This window comes from Xiphias gladius, chromosome 1, assembly GCF_016859285.1.
Source record: "Xiphias gladius isolate SHS-SW01 ecotype Sanya breed wild chromosome 1, ASM1685928v1, whole genome shotgun sequence".
Classification (NCBI taxonomy): Eukaryota; Metazoa; Chordata; class Actinopteri; order Istiophoriformes; family Xiphiidae; genus Xiphias; species Xiphias gladius.
Genome location: NC_053400.1, coordinates 10972233 through 10994556, shown reverse-complemented (window position 1 = coordinate 10994556; position 22324 = coordinate 10972233). Strand labels below are relative to the sequence as shown.

Sequence of the window (22324 nt, the reverse complement as noted above, 5' to 3'; positions counted from 1 at the left end):
ATTAATATCACACAAATTATTGATTGCTGTAATAGTATTGTATGAAAGGCTTTAAAAAAGTAGTACAGGGGGAGTAGTTAATAAACAGATGTTCCTTTTATTTAATCTTACAGCATAATAAGATATTATGGAAGTTTACAAATATGGTGTGTGTTGGCTGCCCTTACTTTTTTCATTGCACAGAGAAATAAATAAAACCAGATCTTTAACTTAGAATAGCAGTTACTCAAAGCAACAATGTGAAAGCCTGCCTTGTTAAGATTCAGAGTCAGTATTGTATTGGCAACCAAGTTAATAGGAATATGCTTTGGTGAGCTCATTTTGATGTTTTATTAGTGTCTCACCATGTGCATGACTTTCAGATAACCACACAGCTGTGACATAATAGCGATATTGCTCTTCAAAAATGAATACTCAAAGCTTCATTAAAATACTGCCAACACAAAGTTTCCATTTAAAGAGTGTGTAGTCCCAAAAGATTTTATTAAAAATTAAAGTGAAAGGAATACTAGGAGCATTCTTAGCATTGCGTGTTTAGTTTTTAATAACACCTTGTCATGGGTTATTCCTTACATATAAAACACAATTGGCTTGTACAGCCAATGGTGTAGTCCCCGTAAAAACAAACAAGTTGTTCTCTACACTGTATGCCGGCCTAAAATACTGATCATACTTAGCTTTCTAGAAAAAGACCTGAAAAAACACAAAACGTGACGTAATAGTCTCATGTAGCTGAGAACAGAATTTATCAAAGTTGTAATCCTTCAGATTCCAGTCCTGGTTGTTTACACAACACACACGGTTACTGTGGTAACAGCAAGTGATGTTGTAGTACTGCTGGCAAAATTGTCAGAAATATAACTAACGTAAGGAGTGAGTAGGTAATTGCGGGCAATTTGAAATCAAGGCAGGAAAGGTGAACTAATGAAAACCACCACACAGATAGGTATTCACAGAATGTGAATACATTGAATGGCTATTGCAGAAAAAATGAAGACCATAAATAGAATAAAAAATTGGTTTGATTTCATGAAAATCCTAAGGATTATAACTTTAAATTCAGCCATTTTGTGAGCAGATAAGCTTTTCAGGTCAGTAGAAAAAGTACAAATGTAACAGTTCAAAGGACTCTCTTAAACTTTTTTTCTCATCAAAATATCTGTCCAAAAAACTTAATTATATTTTTTTATGAAAAACTCACTTTATGATCTCTGGCATCCACATTTACAAACTGGATTTTGTGCCACCAAGATCACCAATACAGCATAACCAACGTCAAGAATTATGTTAATTATCTACAGTAATATTTTCTTTTACCTCATAGGGGAAGTTTTTTTTAAAAATAAATAAATAAATAGAAATTGCTTCCAAAATAATCAAAAGGCTGTTTTAGAATAAAAATCTGACAAACTATTAAAACCGTTACAACAAGATGCGTACTACTCAGGATTGTGCTGTCTGCCAAATTATTTTCACATTTGAAGAGGTATTTGTTACCTCTAAATTACAAAATGCTAACCTAAACTTTGTGTTTGACAGTCTGACGCAAATATTCATTTTCTGAGGGAGCAAACAGCTTTCATTTGTAAAGAATGGCAAAGCCGTGAACATATTGGACAGATACGTACACTAACGTGTTCTAATATTCTACAAGAATAGAATAAAGCTCTTTTGTACTCAAAAGTCCATACTCAAAAAAGTGTCAAACTGATGCATCTACCAACGTCTGTCCGGCAGCAGAGCGGGTGCTGCCTTGTGTCCAGAGGTGGAATGTATTCTGAGGAGGCCGAGGCCGCTGCGTAGCAGCTCCTAATTAGTCATGAGTAGATAGTGATAACCTCGCGACCTCCACCTCTCACCAGCAGCACTCTTTCCAAGCCTTCAGTCAACACCTCCAGAAACTCCATATCTAAGGCAACAGTTAAAGAAAGTAAAAACAAGCAAACGATAGCTTACACACACGTGTACTGTAGCACACAATCTTCTGTAAAAGTATGCAAGGCCCCTTTTTGTTTCATAATATTGGCAAAGGATACAGTTCTCATCACCGTCTACGTTTCGTGGTGGCCCCGGCATGTTGAGCAGCACTAATCGTGCATCATGGGACCTGTTGACGATAACCTCATTCAGCTTCACAGCTGTATGCATTCGCCGCACATTGGACTGATCCCTGGAGGGTAAACAAGGGAGAGACAGAGTTAAATGGATCTGTGCTAATAATGAAACTCTTTTTTTTTTACTATTTCAAAGCAAAGCTCTAACTTTCTCACAATGTGAAACCTGCAACAAGGGAAGGGAAAATCAGGTGAAAGGTTTAGCATTCGGCTCACGGTTTGAGGCTCATCAGTTCTCTGAAGTTCTCAGGTGCATTGTTCCTGTTCCTCCTCTCAGCCTCACACTTCTCTCTTGTCCATGTCATCTGAACCTTCTCTGGAGGAGCCTCCACCACCTCCTCCTCCTCATCTGAGTATAGACTTCCCATACGCACCAGAGAGTGTCTGTCCTTAACCAGCTGGGCCTACAGCGGTCATGGGAATGTTATGAGGCTTGGTTGTCAATATATTGTATGTAGCTAACATCGTTACTCTGTTAACTCATTGCAATTAATAGAGTTAATGTTGAGCATGCTAATTTCCCAAATTACACCTCAACAGACAACCAACAGTTGGATGTAGTGGTCTAATAAACAAAATAACACACAAAAAACATACCTCTCTTTGTCTTTCTGCGCTGGACAGCCTCATTTGCCTCAACATCTGGGACCTCTGCTCCATCATTAACGTTCGCTCATAGGTGTATGCTGAGATGTCACTGTCATGCTGAAATCCCATTTCAGAAACAGAGTTTTAATGGTTACTGCAACTGAAACATATTTTTCTTTTAGCATGGACAGTTTGACAGCGCATGTAAATTGATTCATGTTCAAGTATTTGTTTTCTGCCCGCTACAAGTCAAATTGAGGCAAGCAGTATTTTTTTTAGCCTTGTCATTTTCTTTGAAACAAACATGTTTGTGGTATCCTCTAGAAAACAAGAAAACTTATTTGTTTCAGTATGTTGAAATGGACATCTGCTTTCTGTTGCAATTTTTATTACTGAGTCAAGTTTATACTGATTTTGTTCTGCCCATAAAGAGCCCTAGATAAGTCTTCACTTTTACTCAAATTAGTAGTTGTGTGAGAGGAACTCTCACCATCTCCACCACCTCCACCTCAGCCTCTATTCTCAGCTGGTAAAGGAACGTGGCCAGATCTTTCTTCATCTGGATGCTGTTGTCATCCATCTGGGCGACGGTGAAGATGCGCATCTTGCATTTCCTCCACACCTAAAATACAAATAAAACCACACTGGTATTGCCACAAGTGTGATACTATGTGCAGTACTGAATGGATGTCAATATAATTACTTACAGAAAACATACTTAAAAATAAAAGTTTAAAAAGCCACATTCTTCAAAAGGGAAATCTCCAAATGTCATAACACTTAAACTAACAAAGACTTTTCAAGGAGAGCATGTGAGTTAATCTAATTAAACTGAAATTATCAATATAACACCCACTTTATGTTGTTTGAGCAGGAAAGGTAGCAGCATTAACATCCCTCCATCATGGACGATCCACCATACGTCAATGTTTCCATCTGTGAAACGTTCGTGGTTGCTCGGGTAGAAGGACACATTTTTGGGCACCATCAGGGCCAGGTGGGCAGCTGTGGTGCAGCGGACTGTGTCTGTGTTGAGATGAACACATAGAGGCAGAGACAGTTGCCTTTCATTATTAACTTTACTGTATAGGTAAATACTGGGTTAATGAATACACAGAATGTATTTCGTGATCCCAAAAGTTGATTAAATGAGCTTTTTCAGTCCAATGGTTGCTATAAGATTAGTGAGGCGTGTGTTTAATACATTAGCATTTAACCATAAAAAAACATACTCATTCCTGTAAACATCATGCAATTAAGGCTGATTCGGGGTGGTAGTCATTTAAAAGGGTTGCCATCCTGCAAATGCTGATTGGGCGTTTTAGGTGCCATGTTATGTCTGTAGTATTTCAGTGAGACTTACTGATAAAGGTCTTCCAGGCACGAGGGTCCTCACTCTGTCTCCAGCCGTACGGCCAGCCCATCACTACAGTATTGTGCTTCATGCCTCCCAGACCACAGGACTGGATCAGATGGACAATGCCCTCACGCACCTTAGATGCCACCACAACCTGGCAGAAACCCTTGACCCTCTCAATCTCCATCATATTCTTAATTGCCTTGCAGAAAAAAGAGGGTGGGACAGAACTTTAGTCTGTGATCAGAATAAGTAGTAAGGGCATATTAAAACAGTTATAAATCATTTAAACAAAATGCTTTTAAAAAAATGATCCAACAGTTCCCCTGGCCTTGTAATATCTGATAAAACTAATTACAGTGTATGCGATCATAAAGACATCATAAAGACTTGTATTGCAAAAAACAACAGTTCAACAGTTCAAATTATATTAATACAGATTTTACCCTCAGGACCTACCTGGAGAGCACAAGTTCTAATGATAAGTCCTGATACATAATGCATGCATATTGGCTTAGCTCCAAGTGAACTGTGGATGAGTGATCTTTTTTTCACCTACTGTTACATAAACAAGAACAAACTTTGCTTCACGTGTTGAATTCTATACTAAACACATTAAATAATGAAAAATTTCCATGCACCAGACCCTTGTTTTGTCTGAAATGGCTCATTGGCACCATGTTGTGCTGCTAACAACAAAATGTTTCTAGCCATGCCCTTTTAATTAAAGTGAAATATGCTTTAAAAACTGTTGTTTAGGAAGAAATGAACCAAAAATGCTAGTGGAGCATGTTTACACTTCTATTTGCTTTTCACATTACAAAAGCTGCTCATTTGTAACGACTAGTTGCAACATAGTCAGCAACACAGTTTAGCAGAGAATTGTAGAGCCCATGTACGCCATAAATCCTTTTCCAGTATTTACCTGTTCAGCTGCCTGCATTTCCCCATAGCTGTCCAGGAAGTTGCCCTGGATGACAGAGCCTACAATGGTCAGACCCTTTCCTGCCTTCAGCTGCGAGGCAAAGGTGAGCAGTCGGGGATATTTTACATGGAGGTCCTCATCCAGCTTCAGCAGCACCAACAGCTGAGGTCTGTAGTGCAGTGAGTAGTGAGTAACAGACAGACAATATGAGACAAAGGCCCAGGTCAAAGGTGCATCTATGCAAAGACCGTCACCCAAATACAGAGAAAAATTTGTATTGTTTTCGTTTAATGCTGTATAGAGAGCATAGACCCATGCTGATGCTAGTGTTCATCTATGAAAAAAAAGAAAGACTGCATAGTCACTGTCACTGCTTGTGTTTGTGTACACATCCATCACATACACTTTCTAGATATTGCTAATCAATAAAATGTGACTTTTCAAGTGCCACTGTCAAGTATAAGTCTCTGAATTGCAGGTCAAAAGAAATCTTGCTGAAAAAAATAGTTGAAAGTTGTTCATACATCTACAACATTTAAGTAACTATATTTCAGTGTTAAACAGATCCCAGCTATGTGCTGAAATAAGGTCATAGAAATGCTGCTGAAACAACAATTCCTACGTAATCTAAACGTCTTAAATAACTTTCACTTGTCTACCAAGTTTATCTCAGTTTCAACCTAGACCTCTAGACATCTTTTCACCTCTGAACCACCTAGTCATAGTTAACATTTTATTGATATAATGCTTCCATTCAATTGTTTGTTCTACAATCAAGATTAGCTATTATGTCATTCTCAGTGCGTTGGGAGTGAGTAGGAAAGAGGAAGTGCAGCATCAGTTTGGCTGTATACTACAGCTGGCATGCAAACTTAATGGAACTGCCCAGCAAACATGATGCCAATTGACAAAGGAAAAAAAAACCTCCTTAGGCCACAATTCCAAAAAATGTTTTACATATTTACTTTCCGGGTGACACTTCCTCGTTGTGTGTCAATATGGATAACAGCTGGCAGTAAATCTCTCTCATACTGTTTAAGTTGTATGACCTTATCATCATTCTCAAGGGCTGTTTGTATGGAAGGCAGATAACCTTCTAATTCATCATTCTATCTTTCTATCTGCGTGCCACACAATATGTCTCATTACTGCGACATTTTCAATATTTTTTACAATTAAACTGACTGGCATATAAGATGCTGTGCAGTCATAACAAGAGCAAATATTTGTCAGTGGTCTGATTCTTCTTCTTCTAAATCCCAACATGCCGTGTTGCTCCTCAGAAATGCAGTTTTCGAAAGGAAGTTTCATGCTGTATGCGTGCGAGGAAACACTCAGAGCATCTCCTGTAGGTGGAGCTGTACCTCCAGTTCTTGGTGTGCGGGGGTCCCACCTCTAGTCTTAGCAGGGCATAGCGTGCAGCACTAAGGGAGAGTCCCCTTATACCGTCTCCCCACTCCTTCTCTGCTCTGTTTTTGTTTGCGAGTGAAAGAGACAGGACACACTGATTAGGGAAGATATAAACTGAAAGTGATCTTTTCTCCACCAGTATTCCTCCAGATCAGAGGGCAGACGGAAACAGAGACGCAAATGTCATCATGCCATGCACACATGAGAATAAACTGTAAGTTAAAAGCATTTCAGATGTTCATTAAAAACTTCAGACATACCCCTGGTACTCAATATATTTGTAGATCATCCCAGCGATACCCATGGCCACAATAGCATAGTACCAGGAGGAGATGAACATTAGAGCCAGACACATACTCATGCCAAGGAAGGACAGAGCCCTGTGGGTGGGACACATAAAGCCTGATATTAAGTTTCTGCATACCGACAATATTAACATTATTCGCAAGAATGCATAATGCATCAGGCAACTGAAGCATAAATCTTACAAAAGTTGGTCTTGTAATCCAAAAGTTGGGGATTTGAATTCCTGGCAGCGAGGAGAGTCTGGGCAAAATAAAATGTGCTCCCACCCCCTATAAGAAGTATGGTGGCGATAACACCTGTACTCACCAGTGGTAATATTTAAACCTTGGCCTCCAGTTTGGTGTGCGTAAAAGAGTCTGCACTGCACAGGCTAGGTTCACAAAGAGATAGCACATCAAGAAGAACCTGTTGAATAAGGACAAAGGGAATTTTGTATGTGTTGTATTTTAAATAGATATTCATATCATCAGGGGTGTAGATGGCCTTTACCAAACAGGTAAATTAAAAAATCCATGTACACAACATGTCTGAGAGAAAGTAACGTTTACAATACATACTTCGAATGTCATATTTGTGGCATGTGCGCATGTATGTGAGCTTACATGGAAAGGATAGGAGCCACCATATCCAGTGAGGCAATAAGGATACCCAGCTCTGCTATAAGACCAGTCAGCAGCAGTGCCCATGTAGGCTCTCCATTGGTCTTTCCATGACCAAACACCTGAAACAAAAAACTGCATGTAATTAGGAGGTTATCCTGAATATTGAAATGATCACATTTTAGAAAGCTCTAACTTTTTTTCCGAGTGTGAAATGGTTAACGTATGATCAACAGTGTGTACTGTACTGTCCCACCCTCAGGAAAGGAATGATGTTGTCCTTGGCAATAGCCTGTAAAAGTCGTGGCGCCCCAGTGAGGGACTGCAGGCCGGCCCCAACTGTAGAGAAGAAGGAGCCAATGACGATAACCCACGGAGATGGCCAGGAGAGAGTCCCCACCACCAAGTTTTTTCTGACGGCGTCCCCGAACCTGCAAGTATTTTTTCCATTGTTAAATATTGCTATTGACAGAAATTGGTTTGATGATGGCAGTAACTTGCAGTATGATGCAAATGAACTTACTTGTCCCTTAGGACTACGCCTTCAATACAAGACCCAAACAGGACTACAGAACTTAAATCTGAATACAAGAGGTCAAGGAGCTGTAAATGTCATCAAGATGTATGTCAAATCTGTTTTCATTTCCTGTATTCGGTGGGAAGATTCCGAGTCTCAACGTGTGTAGTCACTGAAATAAGGATACAAACAAGTGAAGTAGTGGTAATAGCTAAAATAGTTCCCACAGGAATGGACTTCTGAGCATCCCGGAGATCACCGGATCTGTTGGAGCCTGCCATGATACCTTCAAGAAAATAAGGGCAGTAGATAAAAACAAAGGACATGTAAAAAATATTTAAGTATGCCCCCTAATGAGGGAGGGAGGTTTAAAGATTCCCTATTTTGTTGCATCTAAACACCAATTTTTATTTGTTTTTATTACCTTTTTTTAAAAAAACAAAACAAAAATGCTACTTGTATTTTATGGGTTCATAATGCATAAACAGTTCTATAGGCCTATCTAAAGAAATCATATGTAGGTCAGACAGAAGTAAGTAACTTTTCTCATAGACAGAGGTTAGAGCCATAAAAGCTGTTGATTAACCAGGTTTGCCTGGTTTATGATGTTGTTATACCTGTGGCAGATGGGAAGAAGATCCCCACCAGAAGTGTGAATGATGTAGCGATGTCTGCTGAAACATACATGCCAAAGTTATCCATGGTGCCACGGGCATCGACTGAATGTAGCCCCGCTTTCTCTAAGATCTCTCCTTTCTGCAGGTAGTTGCTCCACATGTTTTCTAACGGGGAAATAGATACTTTGAGCATTGGAAACAAGATAACATTATAGGAGAGTGACATAAAAGTAGTCCATATGTGTTACTCATGAAGTGTTACGGATGTAGTGATTAAGAGTAGTGATTCTTAAAATTCTTAAAAATTGTGGCATAAAGTACAAACTGCAAACTCATCATGAATGGGTATTCTACTACTGTATTCTGACCCTTAATCAGTATATAGTTTTGTACTACAATAATTTTATATATACTTGGAACCATTAAGAGTTGTGATCTTTATCATCCAACAAAACCCCATGCTGTATACTTCTATCAATGATCATTTTACCTCGGATGATGCTACTGCCCAGTCCAGGGATGCCCTGTATCTCTGTCACATTGTTCTGGATGAAGTAGTCATCACACTGAGCGCTGCTCATGTTCCCCGGCAGGCAAAACCTATCCCACAGCTGACTGGGCATGGTGATGTTGCCCTCTATCACAGTCTTAGCGCACACGTCAAAGTGATCTCTCACCAAAGTCCTGTTGCCTAACATGCAGATCCTACAGCAATAACATGGACAGAAGTTGAAATTATTACTATGTTAGTCATCATTATTTCCATCACCAGCACCATCGTCATCATCATAACCATCTTATCATCCCCTTATCCTAACCAAAATTTAATTCTGTGTTATTTCCACACATTGGCATTGATAGTCACAGAATTGACTTTGGCTTCAAAAGAAAATATTTAAGCATTTGTCTGAAAAGTAAAACTCTAGGCAAGTAATGGGTGGAAGATGGGAGGCGGAATAATAACAACAACGACAAAACAATCCAAAAATAAAATAATCATACAGAAACGTATTATTTCTCAATGTGGAACTAACAATTAGCACTCTGCCCCCCATTTAAACCACCAATTCCATATTTAGGTCCCCATAATTCACAGTACTATTTGTACTACTATTTGTTTTCCAACAAACGACCCCTGCAGACTTACGGGAATTCCGGCGGATGAGTCATTGATTTGATTGCCCCAGCATAGATTGAGACAATAGAGATAATGACGCAGGCCAGGAAAAGAGATGCCAGTTTGTTGACATATTTGACTCCTACGAAAACCACCACAGCCATCAGTGTGAGGCAGATTGAGCCGTAGACTCGCATATTGTTCAGCATGGCACTGTCACTCCCAAGGGGGTCTGTGGCGTGAAAGATAGCCGCCTGGGGGACCAGATATTTCTGAGGAGGAAAAAAAACAAACACAGTGGAGTTACTGATATATAGTCTATGATAGTGTATGTAATGGTTTGTATCTTTTACTACTGAGCAGTGTTTTAGGAATCACATTTCAGATTACAAATGTGACCTGGAACGACACTGCAGAATAATATTTTCACAAACTGACCAAGAAGATTTCGATGGCACCAAGTATGTACATGGCAGAAGCAAAGGTGGTGCCCAAGTAGAAGCACAGTCCCACAGCTCCTCCAAACTCTGGGCCAAGGGAGCGTGAGATCATGAAGTATGCCCCTCCAGCTACAAAAGACAAAACAAAACTGTTACATACAGAAAGCCACTGGAAATCTCGCAATTTTTACTGCATGCAGTGGATTCAGTAGTGGCTTTCTGCTGCCCCCAAGTGGAAGAATATGTAATGGAAACTTTAACTTATTAATTGTTTTCAGAGCAGCCAGTAGATATGAAGTGCCAGCAAGTCATTATTTGTAAAGCAGCTGTGTGTTGCAGCAGTACCCATTCAATTCTGGACTAATGTTAGAAAATCAGGCAAAAAATATGTTATAACCGTATTTATAGTGCTGAGGAAAAATAGGTTCAGAATAAATGTATGAAAAGGGACTATTGCAGAACAAGTATTACCTGGAACGACACCATTAGTAGCAATGGCACTCATTGATATAGCTGTGAGCATTGTCTGCAAAGGAAAGAGGAAAGTGTAATAAATATGGAAAAGGAAAAACATAGAAACGTCGTAGCAATTTGTGGGTGTAACGCTGATCAAACCAACAGCTGAAACTGGGCCCATCTTCTCTCTAACAGAATATAATCATGCACATTTAGCATATGTAGCCTGGATGTTAAATTACCACAGTATCTGTTATTTAAGGTCTAGGTAATGAAATCACACTGAGTAAAAAATTCAAGTCAAGTCAGTGACATTCTTCACCTTAAATACAGTAATTGCTGCTGCTTATGCAACCATGTGGATTCTATCGACTGATTTATCAATAAAAACTGGCTCATGACCCACATTGTTGGTGGAATCCAACCAGCGTACTAGTGTGTGTCTGTGTGTGTGTGTGCGGTATATGTGCGCATACTAACACATGAGCAGCACATGAGGACAATCAGGAGGGACTGCATGATGCCAGCCATCCCAACAATCCATGTCAGCCTGAGAAAAAGAATGACACCAAAGATGTTCTGGAGACACGGTAAGTAGACTCCCATCAGAGTGCCCATGTTGGGAGACTGATAGAGAGAGAGAGGGAGGGAGAGAGTGGGGGGGAGGGGGGAGAGTGCTGAGCATGACATTTCAGGAGGCAAGTGTATTGATCATTAGTATTGATTGATGTACTATTTAAAGGTCATTCAATCATGTTATCAGCTCTTTGCATATATCCAGGTCTTACACGGCACAGTCTGACTGCACAGCACGCAAAGGCATAAGCAATCAATCAACGAGTCTTAATACAAAACTAGAGTTTGGCTAGCGAGGCAAGGAGAGAGCTAGAGGTGGGGGATAATGTTACTAAAACTCAAGTGCACACATGGTAAAAACAGTAAGGCAGTGTTCCTCTGCTGTGCCCTGACTCCTGACCTTGGGGGTCTTTCTACGTGAGGCCTCAGTACTTTCCTCCTCCTCGTGCTCCTTGGCTCCCTGGGTGATGCTGGTGTAGTTGACCAAGCGGCTGAGCAGTGAGGAAACCTTAGGCCGGATGTCCAGCTCTTCCTGAAGGAGGAACGAGGGAAGAAGTTCAATTAATGAATTTAATTTCAGTCTATCATCTGACAGTAATATTAGAGTGTAAAAGTAACAGACCTCAAACAATGCCAGGTTCCTGTCGTAGAAGTCATTCTTCTTGCTGGCAGCATCAGCACTGTTGAGAAATGGACTGTCTTCTTTATGATTCCCATGTCCTATTGGAGAGGGGAAAAAAAGACTTAAGGTGAACTATAAAAACAAAGTTGTTTTTTGGATTACCAACAATTTGACCTATAGGGCCAAACAAATACATATTTCCCTGCCTATACAGTAAATCAGGCAGACAGTGTTCTTAAAGACATAACGGAGGCATCTTGGTAACGCATACACTGGAAGTGAAGCATCAAGTCCATGTACATCACATATACTGTAACAACCAAACTCTCAGTGACAGTATCTAATGGTGTCAGTGCTGATTCAGAGGCTTCTCTAACATAACAAGACGAAATAACAGATGAAAGCAATGCTGACTTGAGTTATTTAAAGATACTATTAAAATTATAGGCAATCATTTTTAAATGTAAAATGTATGATTTAAATCTTAATTATTTGTCATTTTTGCTTTACTCTAAAAATGGCTTAAATTTATATGAACTATAGAAATTAATATAAACTACAGACCTACAGTGATTTGGCTAAAAGAGTACAAATTCATCCACAATCGCTGCAGTTCTTTTACATGTAGTATTTGGTAAAACTATGTCACAGATAAGTCGCAGAAGTTTCACATACAAGGTATCACTACAGATTAACAGTCCTTGATGGATACACAATGAAACAAACATGGTTTTAATCAATGTCACCAATTTGCATTAAAAAAATGGAATAAGATCACTTGTTGGAAACAAACTATTTATAATTATTTCTAGATTTGGAATAAAAAGAAAACACTTCATTTAAATGTCAAATCAGAAAGTTTTCCAAAGCTTATGAAATGTGTGCCTTTGGTTAGTTAAAATCTCCATTAGGACCAACTCCAGTTGTTCCATGGCAATCCTTTTCAATATTCAGTCAGCATTTAATTGTCACTATTAATTACAATTCAAACATTTTAATAATCTCCACGTAGCAGTAAACTAATACACAATTCAGCAGTGAAGCAGCAGTGAAAGGCCAACAACAGCACAGACTGACAAAGCAGAGTCCAGGTGATAAACAGGCATATAATTAGGTTTTACTCTCATTAACTTCTGCTTTTGAAGAAAAGAATCAAGCAGAGACGAGAACAGGGCCTGGGGCACTTATTGCACACAAAGTAGCACTGCAAAGTTATCACACACACATTGACACTCACAGGCATGCACACACCTCATTACCTCGAAATTACCTAACTTTGGGTTATTGGAGCATGTAAACTTTAACAGTGACATCCCGAAACCCAAATTAATCCTGCAACAAAAAGTCGGCCAACTCACCAAGTGGGCATGAAATAGAGAAATATCCTCAAATGGGTTGAAAATATACCAGCTTTGCTGTAAGTGAGTCGGTTGGTCTTCACTCACCTGTGATCTGTGTCCCACTGCTGCAGGTATCACTGGGGGTAAGCATAGTTATGCGCTGTGTGCAGACTGCAACAGAGTTCCCTGTGCTCTGGTTCAGGGAACTGTCGATTACTATCCAGGACAACTGGTCACCCAGGGTGAACACTCATTCAGGGGCCTGATCTAACTCATGGTGCACGGTGAGGGGGTGGAGAATGTAGGGTACAGTGCTAATTTACTCACACACATACACACACACATGCAAGGCACATGTCTTCTCATGAGGACATAAGAGCCTTGAATTGCGCCGAAGGCATGTCATAGAAGTCCAGTATTACACTCTCTGTATTCCCATATTGTGCTGATGTTAAGTCTGGATATACATATCTGGATGTATCATCATTTTAAAAAAATGTCTTCCAAGAATGCAGCAATAAGCAAAATAATAACATTAACTTGTATATGATGCTTGGAGACAAGACATGATGTTTCCTTTCTTCATTAACTGAATAAGCGTAGAAGGAACGTAGTGATGCCTGGGAAGAGATTAGAGTAAGAACAATGTCACCACTGTCCACTAGTGTCATCTTGCCGTCAGTGGAATGGGGTTTTTTTTAAATTCAGATGAATATTGCCACTGAATGAGAAATTCTCAACTGCCCGCTGACAGGAACTATTACTCAATCAGTGCTGCCCCAAACATTGTGCTCTACATGACTATCCTAATGCTAAAACCTAAAATAGTTTAGCCTCCAACTTAGCTTCCAAACTAATAAAACTCATTTAAGAATGGGCTGCGGAGACAGTGGGGGTCTCTCTATTGTTAATAAGCTCACATTAAATGTCTTAATTAAAAAGATTAAAGATTAACGGGCCTGTAATGAATGCACATAGTAGTCGTGCTGAACAAAGAACGGCATAAAGGCTTTACAGCTACGTGTACCGACATGTCACCTGTGCCCAAAACGGCCCACAGCCACTGCCAGAAGATCACAGACTGTTTGTGCTGTCAGACAGACACATTTACAGAGGGGGTGTATCTAAGGAGAGAACTTCAGCAAGGGTGTGTACAACTCTTACTTTCTACGGACTTTACGTGCTGTATACCAATATCTGGGAACAAAGCTTTTAAGATACTGCGTATTTTAACTCATCATTTCATTGTCAACAGCAGCTGAAAGCACAGGTTTTTGTTTAGGGTTTCACAGCAAGTCTGTGTGTCATAAATAATTAAAATCTAAGGCACAAAAAAATCAGCATACTGTGTGTTCATTAATCAGTTCTCTGACAAGTTAGGAGCAACCAGTGAGGAGCATTTGAGCTATTTATAATTGCCACATGGCACAAGACTTACATTGGCATCAGCTCTTATGTATATGCCTCCCAGACAACAAATAAACTATTATAGGTTTGGCTACCACCTTTAAATTGTAGCCCCGGTCAAATACAAAATCCAGAAAAAGTTCAAAACAAAAGTTTTGACAGACTGCCTATGTGTCAGGGGTGTCAGGGTACAATTTGTTGTGTATTTAGGACTACATCAATTCCGAGAAGATGCTAGGATGTCAAGTCTTTTCAAAGTGCAAAGTTCATGACTTGAAATTTCTCAGTGCAAAACAACGAAATCAATATGGTTTATGATTTGTCATAGGTCCAACAAACAGCTTCCAGAAAGCAGCTCCTGGAAAATGTCCAAACCAAACAGGTCATTAGTTTACTATAGCTAGACTGCAGTGTACTTATATTCGAGATATTTTGAGAATTCATGAGTTTTTCAAATGATCTATCAAATGTTTTCAAAGCCACTAATTTCAAGAGAGACAGAAACTTTACAGTAATGTTTCTGCCCTTTTTAAAAGCCGATTAAACATTGAAAACAATATAGCTGTCCATTAGCTGCTTATGGTTTGAAAAAGCCTCTTTGCTAAACTTCCTCTTTAATAAACATTTAAGACTTAACAGCCAGGCAGAAAAGTCATGCAGCTTAGCCCACTCTACTTTGTGCAGTTAGTCAACAGAAATGTTCTAGTGATTACTGGTGTTTGGAGGTGGTGTGTGTGTGTGTGTGTGTGTGTGTGTGTGTGTGTGTGTGTGTGTGTGTGTGTGTATGTCTCTCTGTCTGTCTCTCACAGGCTACTAAATTTCAGACTAAAGACCAGTTAAGTGGGGACGGTTTGTCCCATTGGGAACAAAAATTTGGTTCCCTAATAGGATCCAATAGGCAGATTTTTTGGTCAGTAGTTAATGCTAGGGTTAGGGTAAGTGTGTGTGTGTGTGTGTGTGTGTGTGTGTGTGTGTAGAAAAGAGGGAGAGACAGTGAAAGCGACTATATCTGGATATCTTCTGTTTGTTGCTTCTTTCTTTTTCCTTTTTCCTTTCTTTCTTTTCTACACTGCATGCCTTCAAAGCATAGCTAGAGTGACTATGCCATTAGGTTTAGCAAACATGATACAACTGACACATTGCAGCAGCTCATATAGTTAAAGGGTAAACTTGTTCTCTATTGCCCACTGGGCCCAATCTGGGCCTTTAAAACAAAACTAGTGGAGGAGTAACTAATTGTAAGACTGAAAAACTTTAGAATGATTTGTTATTTGGGGTATTGCTTTGTGGAAATTAGTCCAGCTCTACCAACATGACTAGAGACCTCATTACCATTACTCATAATCAGGGGTTGTGGAAGATCTTAGAGCCAGTATGTGTTTGCAGTGTATACATTACATGGTGCACCACTGTGAAGGCAGGATACAACAATCCTTGGCTTAGTACATGTCATAATTAAATAAAAAGCACAAAACTAGGGTGTGCTGTGTGCACCGTAACAAATGGCAGAGGATCACTTTGCCTACTGTACCTCTCTTCCCACTTTGTACTTCTCCTCCCACTTTAAGAATGGAATGAATGTAAATACATGTATGGTCATGATAATGCTTTTGTCCAGGATGTCGCATTTTTCCTATTGTATTTCAAACGTAAAATCTGTCCAGCCTGCTGAATGTCAGCTGGTAACCCACTGTAAATTCCAATAAAAGCAACGTTGCCTACTTTGCCCATGCACTAAAGCAATGTTGCCACACTTTGGAACATAAATCTGGAAAATGTCAGACCTCCATCACTCACAAATTAAGTATTTAGATGTAACGTAGATATGTAGTATATGCTATTGCCTCTACACAGTTGCATTAGTATCCATTCAATTTTATAGGCCTGCATGGTAGTGGTTATAGGCTGCTAGAACAGTTTGGTCATGAAAAACCAACAAGCATATTGCTAGGCAATACAAGTTAAAAGACCTAAATTATTTCACCATTCAAAACTAGATTTTTGTATAGTTGCATGTTTCACTTGACTTTTCTCTCCTCCCTAGCCCGTGGCAAGAAACAGTTTAATTCTGATACAGCTATAGGCCACTGTTAGCTGTAATGACTTTGTTTCATGCAGAGTGGCATCTGAACAGAGCAGAGGAATGCTAACCTGCTGAGCCGCACAGCAAAACATATTAACTTTGATGTGTGCTAATGATGAGAAAAGGACGGTAGCTCAGTCTGATTACCTCAGGGGGTGAAGGTGGGTGGGAAGAGGCGCATCGTACATCAGGCTTCCAAAAAGACACAAATTAACTAAATGGGGATGTCAAAGGGTGTAACACTAATGACTAAACAAACCAAAAGTGTGGTCTGTACAGCAGGGTTGTGTATCTGCCGTGTTTGCAAAAATGGTTTCATTCACTTAATGGAGTTTAAAGCTGTGTATTTCCTGTACAGACAAGCAAAATTCATGAATGCTTGCTTTGTGTGAATGCTGCATGTACAGATCACAGACTGTGCGGTCTATGGTACCGATGCACAGTTACTGCCTACTCCATATACTGTGTGTTAAAATCATGAGCAGCACGCTGCCATGGAGATAAACACCAAGACGCGATATGATTATTCCTTAGTAACTTCAGTATGTGATACAACCGCAGTGTTCTCTAAAACTAAACTGTGCTATGTTAAAGTGCCAGCTGGACCCTTTCATGTCCACAGATCCGATTGGAAAAGAACTGAATTTATACCCTAAATTGCTGTATTGACAGCACATTCCTCGAAAATGAATGAAGGGAAAGTGAACAACAATGGCCTGTTGTAAAAAATTTTTAATCTCATTATACTACCTACTGTTATGTCTAAAAATAAAACTCAAGGACAGATTATTAAACGTTTGAGGTACAGGCTTTTGAAAATTCAATTAAGCAGCACCCTGTTGCTACTTTGCTTGCAGTTACTGCTCCTATTATGATACTGCGATCTTCTGTTGCGCCCTGGTAATCAGTTTGTCCAAATATTCGAACAAACATATTTCGTGTTTCAGAATCTGAAAATGTGACAGCACGGTGAGCACCTGTCTCACATTAACCATATGCCCAAGAAAAGCATAGTAAATATCAATTATGCATGGGTACTAAACTATTTATGTTTTCACATGTAGTATTGTATTTGTTTTGTACTGACCTCTGTTTACTGTCTAAAGCATGGTAGTGAGGAAGACCCTGCTACACGCAGGACACCTTGAATACATTAAGTTGCTAGGGGATCCTTCAGGAACAGCTGGAGGTACACATATGGGAAAAAACAACGTCTGAGCTGCTTTGTTTGCCTTGTGGTCACTTTGACACGAATTAGCAAGTAAAACAAAGATGGCAGATGGTTGGATGGCAAGACAGCTCTATCACAGGAAATGTGTGACAAATCATTTAATTTAAGCCTGATCCTCTTTATCGTCTATGATGATCTTTAAAGAGTTTTACAATCACTTAGTGTAAATTTACAAGGTTGTGCATAAGTGTGTGTGTCTGTGGCCATCGGAATTTGTTCCAACTCTGACATCAGCTCCACATTTCTGCACCACTAGAGTGTTTATCTCTCAGGGGCTCTGTGGCATGCCAGACAACATGACAGGAATGATCACCGTGTTCTCCTGAATTACAGAGGAAGCCCACAGCAGCATTCTCCAAATCATCCACCCATTACGTTAGTTCCTCAGAACCTGTTTAAGTTGAGGTCAGTGCAGGCAAAAGACAGATTTCAAGTTGCATTCTATTGTTGCTGTGTTTTCCCCATAACAATAAAAGAAGAAATATAGCTTAATATATTTATATTAAAATTGGATCAGAAGACTTTAATGTGAAAGTTGTCGCTTGTAGAGACAAACCCACGGAAAAGTAAGTGCTAGGAAACAGTCTAGTGTCTTTCAGCTCATAGTCTTGGTTTTTTGACCCACAACTATTTGGAGTTCAGTTTCACTGTTCTTTTTAAGGTTGTTTCCAGCCACACCAATCAGCTGTATGCTAGCTGTCCAGCACCACTCATACAAAGTTAGCTCACTAGCTCGTGATCACGTTGCAACATTTAGCAGCTAAAGACCCAGATACAATTGGTGTAGACCGAAACAGAGAAGCAAGGTAGCCAAAAACATGACTTGATATGATATGTAATTTTTCTCCTTGACTGCTGGATGTGTAAATAGTACAATGTTTGCTAACACATTCCCTGTAATAACCTTATCAAGATGACAATGTTGTGTTTACAGCTTGTTCCACTGGCCTCAAGTGGCCAAAAAATATCATTAAAATTAAAAAAACATTATTTTAATAACAATTTTCCATTGTTAACATTGTACACTTTTTCAGTCAACATTTGATACGTTATTGGCTTTTCAGGTAGCGGGAATACCACCAGCATCCTCAAGGTTATTGGAAGATGTTAAAGGCTGGATAAAAGGCAGAGGATATGTATCCTTTATAATGACAACCGCCTGGGTGATGAGTGTCATATTTTGTCTGATTGTAAGAATGTAAACTGCTAGATTATAAAGAAAAGTACTTGCCAAAGTACTACTTAAATCGCCCATCTATGCTTAAATTAATTTTGTTTTTACAGCTATATAGCCCAAAAGTTATGGTAAGTTAATTGTATATATATATGAAGAATGTTTTACCTTTGTTTCAGTAATTTATAGTGTATCTTATGCCAGATGCCATTAATGTGCTCATGATTGCATTGTATGTTTTGACAGGTAAATAGGTAAATATTTCATTGGCAACTGATTACACTAACAGTAATATCTTCTGCACATGAAGTTTGTTTATTTCACGGGATATTTGTTGCCTTGCTTCACATACTCTTATACACTTGGAATCTGCCTTGCCAAAGGGCACTTAGCCAGTAATTAAGGAGAGAAAATAGGGTTTCTTGTTTACTTTGCCTCCTAGATTTCTGAGGGTTTTAATCATTTTTAACTACGCCACTATAATTTGGTGATTTTACAATAAACAGGTCCTACAAGAAATCATATGAAAAACTGATAGAAGTGCAGGCACACAGACAGAAGCTGAAGAAACACGTTAAAAGGTTGCCACTTGCCACATAATCCCACAAATCTCTCTTTCTTTCAAATGATACTTTCTATGGCAAAAGTTGGAAGCACAACTATAGACGTCTTCATGAAATGAAATGCTTCATGGATACTAGTTCACGGTAGTTGCTCTTGCTCAGGAGTATGGCCCTCTTACAGTGACCACAGTGTTACAACTGGTCCGGTCCTGTCCTGTGCTGAACAGAGCTGAGTTCACAGCCTGAGACAGACTCTGCACTGTGTCACTTTCTTCGTGCTGCAGAGGCCACACTGTAGCTGAGACACACAGCATGCACCACATGCACAAGCACACCACTCCCACGATGAAATCATCTAGTGCAAAGACCAACTTTTGGACTGTTTTACCACAGTGACTACTTTCCCACCCAACAATTTCCTGCTTGAATATGTCATATAACACTAAAGATTGAGCAATATTGAATATGTTCATGCCTAAAATTACTTGCAAATGCTAAAACTATATTTGATGGTTGTTGTTGTTGTTCTCGGGCTTCAGGAAGTGCTCCTCGTGTATGTAAGAGAGAATTGTGACAGCAGGAAGACAGGGGAGACAGCATCAGGCTTGTGCAAAACCCACCCAGAAAACTCGCTCAGGTTATTTTAGGACATCTGTTTTTTCCCCTCTGTCATCAAAACCATTTAAAGGGGCATGGTACAAAGTTCTGCTTTGACCACATTGGAGCCACTACTTTTTCTGATACTTTTTCCTCTTCTTTTAACTAGCATTTCTGCTGTGGAGAATCCCATTCAGCTCTAAAGGTTGCCATTCATGCATTCCAGAAATCTACAAGCCAACAGCTAGGTCAACATGTGCCGAGATTCCTTTTCGTTATGCTTCAAATGTCAGCTCACATGAGCCCAGTGGCTCACTGAAGCGTAGATAACTGTTTGGCACCGTTTTCCTGCAAATTGGTGCACTCATATACAGTATGCACTCACATTCATGCACAAACACACATAAATACACGTGCATTCTTTGTATACCCTTACATACAGTGGCTGTTAACTCAGAAACAACTTAGATGAGGCTTCAGCCTTGAACTCGGATCCCATGTTATTCAGTAGTAGGGAGCTATCAGTCAGCATGACATTCACTGTTAGACAGATTGTAATATAAACGGATGGCCAGCCAGTTCGTAGGACTGTGCCTAGCCTAGCCTTCTGGGTGCTTGGTTAGGCGTGGGTGCTTCGTTTGAAGGCCACGCCCGTGCATGTTTGTTATTAAAAAAGAAACTGTTTTCTCAAGTTGGATCTCTCTCTCAGCCCTCACAAATCAGTGCTGCTGTCACATAATGCTACCCAGCAGCTACAAACTCCTTCCTCCCCCCCCTGCCTTCTGTCAGGGACTGGCCCCCTCTTTCTACGTGATACAGTGGAGAAAGAAGAGAATGACAGTGAGAGACAAGCAGAAGCAGAGAAGTGAGGAGGGAGAAATCTGCTCCTGTGTTGTTGAGCAGCCAACCTCTGTGAAAGGAAATCCCCCCCGGCACAAAGAGAGCTCCATCTTTTGTGTGAGAAAGCACTTGAGGCCTTTTCTTGTTGCAATGGTACCATACCCCCCTCACGCAACCCCACCCCCGTTGTGTCTTTTCCCCCACGGTTCTCACCCCTTTCATTGTTTTCCTTTTGTTACTTATATGTTCCGCAGTTTATTCTAAAAGGCTTCCACAGTCAGGAAAAAAACAACTCCAAAATGTTGAAAGACGTGCTTCAACAACTTTGCCTAAAGAGAGCTGTCAAAAACAGCCCTGTTTGCTATAGGAATACTGCTATCTGGCCCGGGAGAATTGCCATGGTAACCACACAACCAGCTGTTCAGAAGGCTCTCAGGACAAAGCAAAGCCATCCCATGCTTTGTTCCCACTTTTAGGACATAGTTTTTCAGCCACAAAACTTTCAAATTAGTCACTTTGTGTCCACACTAATAGATAAAGACCTGGGTAAAAGTTGTTAGACTTACCATCAGAGCTGACAGTATCTTGATGATCATGGTAGTCCTGTCCAGTGTCCCTGTAATCCACCCAGTTAATCCCTTCTAGACTGTCATAGCTGGACTGAGCTTGGTCTTTCACCGGTACCACTGTGAAGTGAGGCATGTTTTCATCACTCTTCTCTGCGTCTCCAGCTCAGACTCAACATAGCAGGCTAGCTGTTAGCCAGCTTAAGCTCAACTCCCACTAATGGCAACTACATTCCACTACACTGCGCTCACTTCCTCTGAAGGGTATTATCATATTCCCCACCCACAGGACAGCCCCTCCTGGGCTTTTTGTGTGAACAGAAAGGGAATGGAGGTCTCGGGGATGCTTTTAGAAAGACCCCCACCCCCCCACATACACACACACACACCCACACACACCCGACCTCCTCCCCCACTGCGAGTAGAAGGAGTGACCAGTGGGGCACAGCTCTGATTGAAGAGTTAGCCTTGACATCCCTGAGTCACGCAGAGTGAGAGGGCGCGAGAGTGCAGGGTGAAACCTTTCCGCTGTCTGTGTCATACTGACAGCTTATAGAGTGAACCATGTCTGTACAAGGCTCAGACAGACAGTCCTCTGTGTGTGTGGGCCTTTCCCAAAACACACAGCCAGAGACGTGGCAGTTTGGAAAATAGTCAAACTACATTGGAGGAGAGGAAGCACGGAGAGGAAAAGAGAGGGAAGGCAAATAGGAACAAACATTTTGCCAAAAAGACAGGAAAGGGAAACGAGTCCAGCCACCATTCCAGCTCTTCAAACAGTAGGACTGTTGGAGGTCATTCTTTTAATCTTTGACCTCATGGTCAATCACAACTTGAGGCTTTTTCAGCAACATTTGATTTTTCATTCATTATATGACA

The 22324-nt window shown here is 40.2% G+C and overlaps 1 protein-coding gene across 2 annotated transcripts; it reads right to left on the bottom strand.

The window, feature by feature from the left end:
• Nucleotides 1-76: 76 nt before the first annotated feature.
• On the bottom strand, nucleotides 77-21751 carry slc12a4 (solute carrier family 12 member 4). 2 transcript variants are annotated; one of them, XM_040133646.1, is made up of 24 exons: nucleotides 21446-21751; nucleotides 11645-11742; nucleotides 11423-11554; nucleotides 10927-11073; nucleotides 10462-10516; nucleotides 9989-10119; nucleotides 9581-9822; nucleotides 8924-9138; nucleotides 8434-8598; nucleotides 8004-8102; nucleotides 7823-7880; nucleotides 7556-7730; nucleotides 7303-7421; nucleotides 7007-7105; nucleotides 6655-6774; nucleotides 6349-6453; nucleotides 4985-5153; nucleotides 4066-4261; nucleotides 3559-3728; nucleotides 3193-3324; nucleotides 2712-2819; nucleotides 2331-2518; nucleotides 2037-2170; nucleotides 77-1909 (listed from the first exon to the last, which is right to left on the bottom strand). In XM_040133646.1, the coding sequence occupies exons 1-24, from the start codon at nucleotides 21579-21581 to the stop codon at nucleotides 1818-1820; spliced, it is 3285 nt and encodes a 1094-aa protein (XP_039989580.1). In that variant the 5' UTR covers nucleotides 21582-21751; the 3' UTR covers nucleotides 77-1817. The 2 variants fall into 2 exon arrangements, with proteins under 2 accessions (XP_039989580.1, XP_039989588.1); XM_040133654.1 differs by having other exon boundaries at nucleotides 10927-10996; nucleotides 21446-21583.
• Nucleotides 21752-22324: the final 573 nt, after the last annotated feature.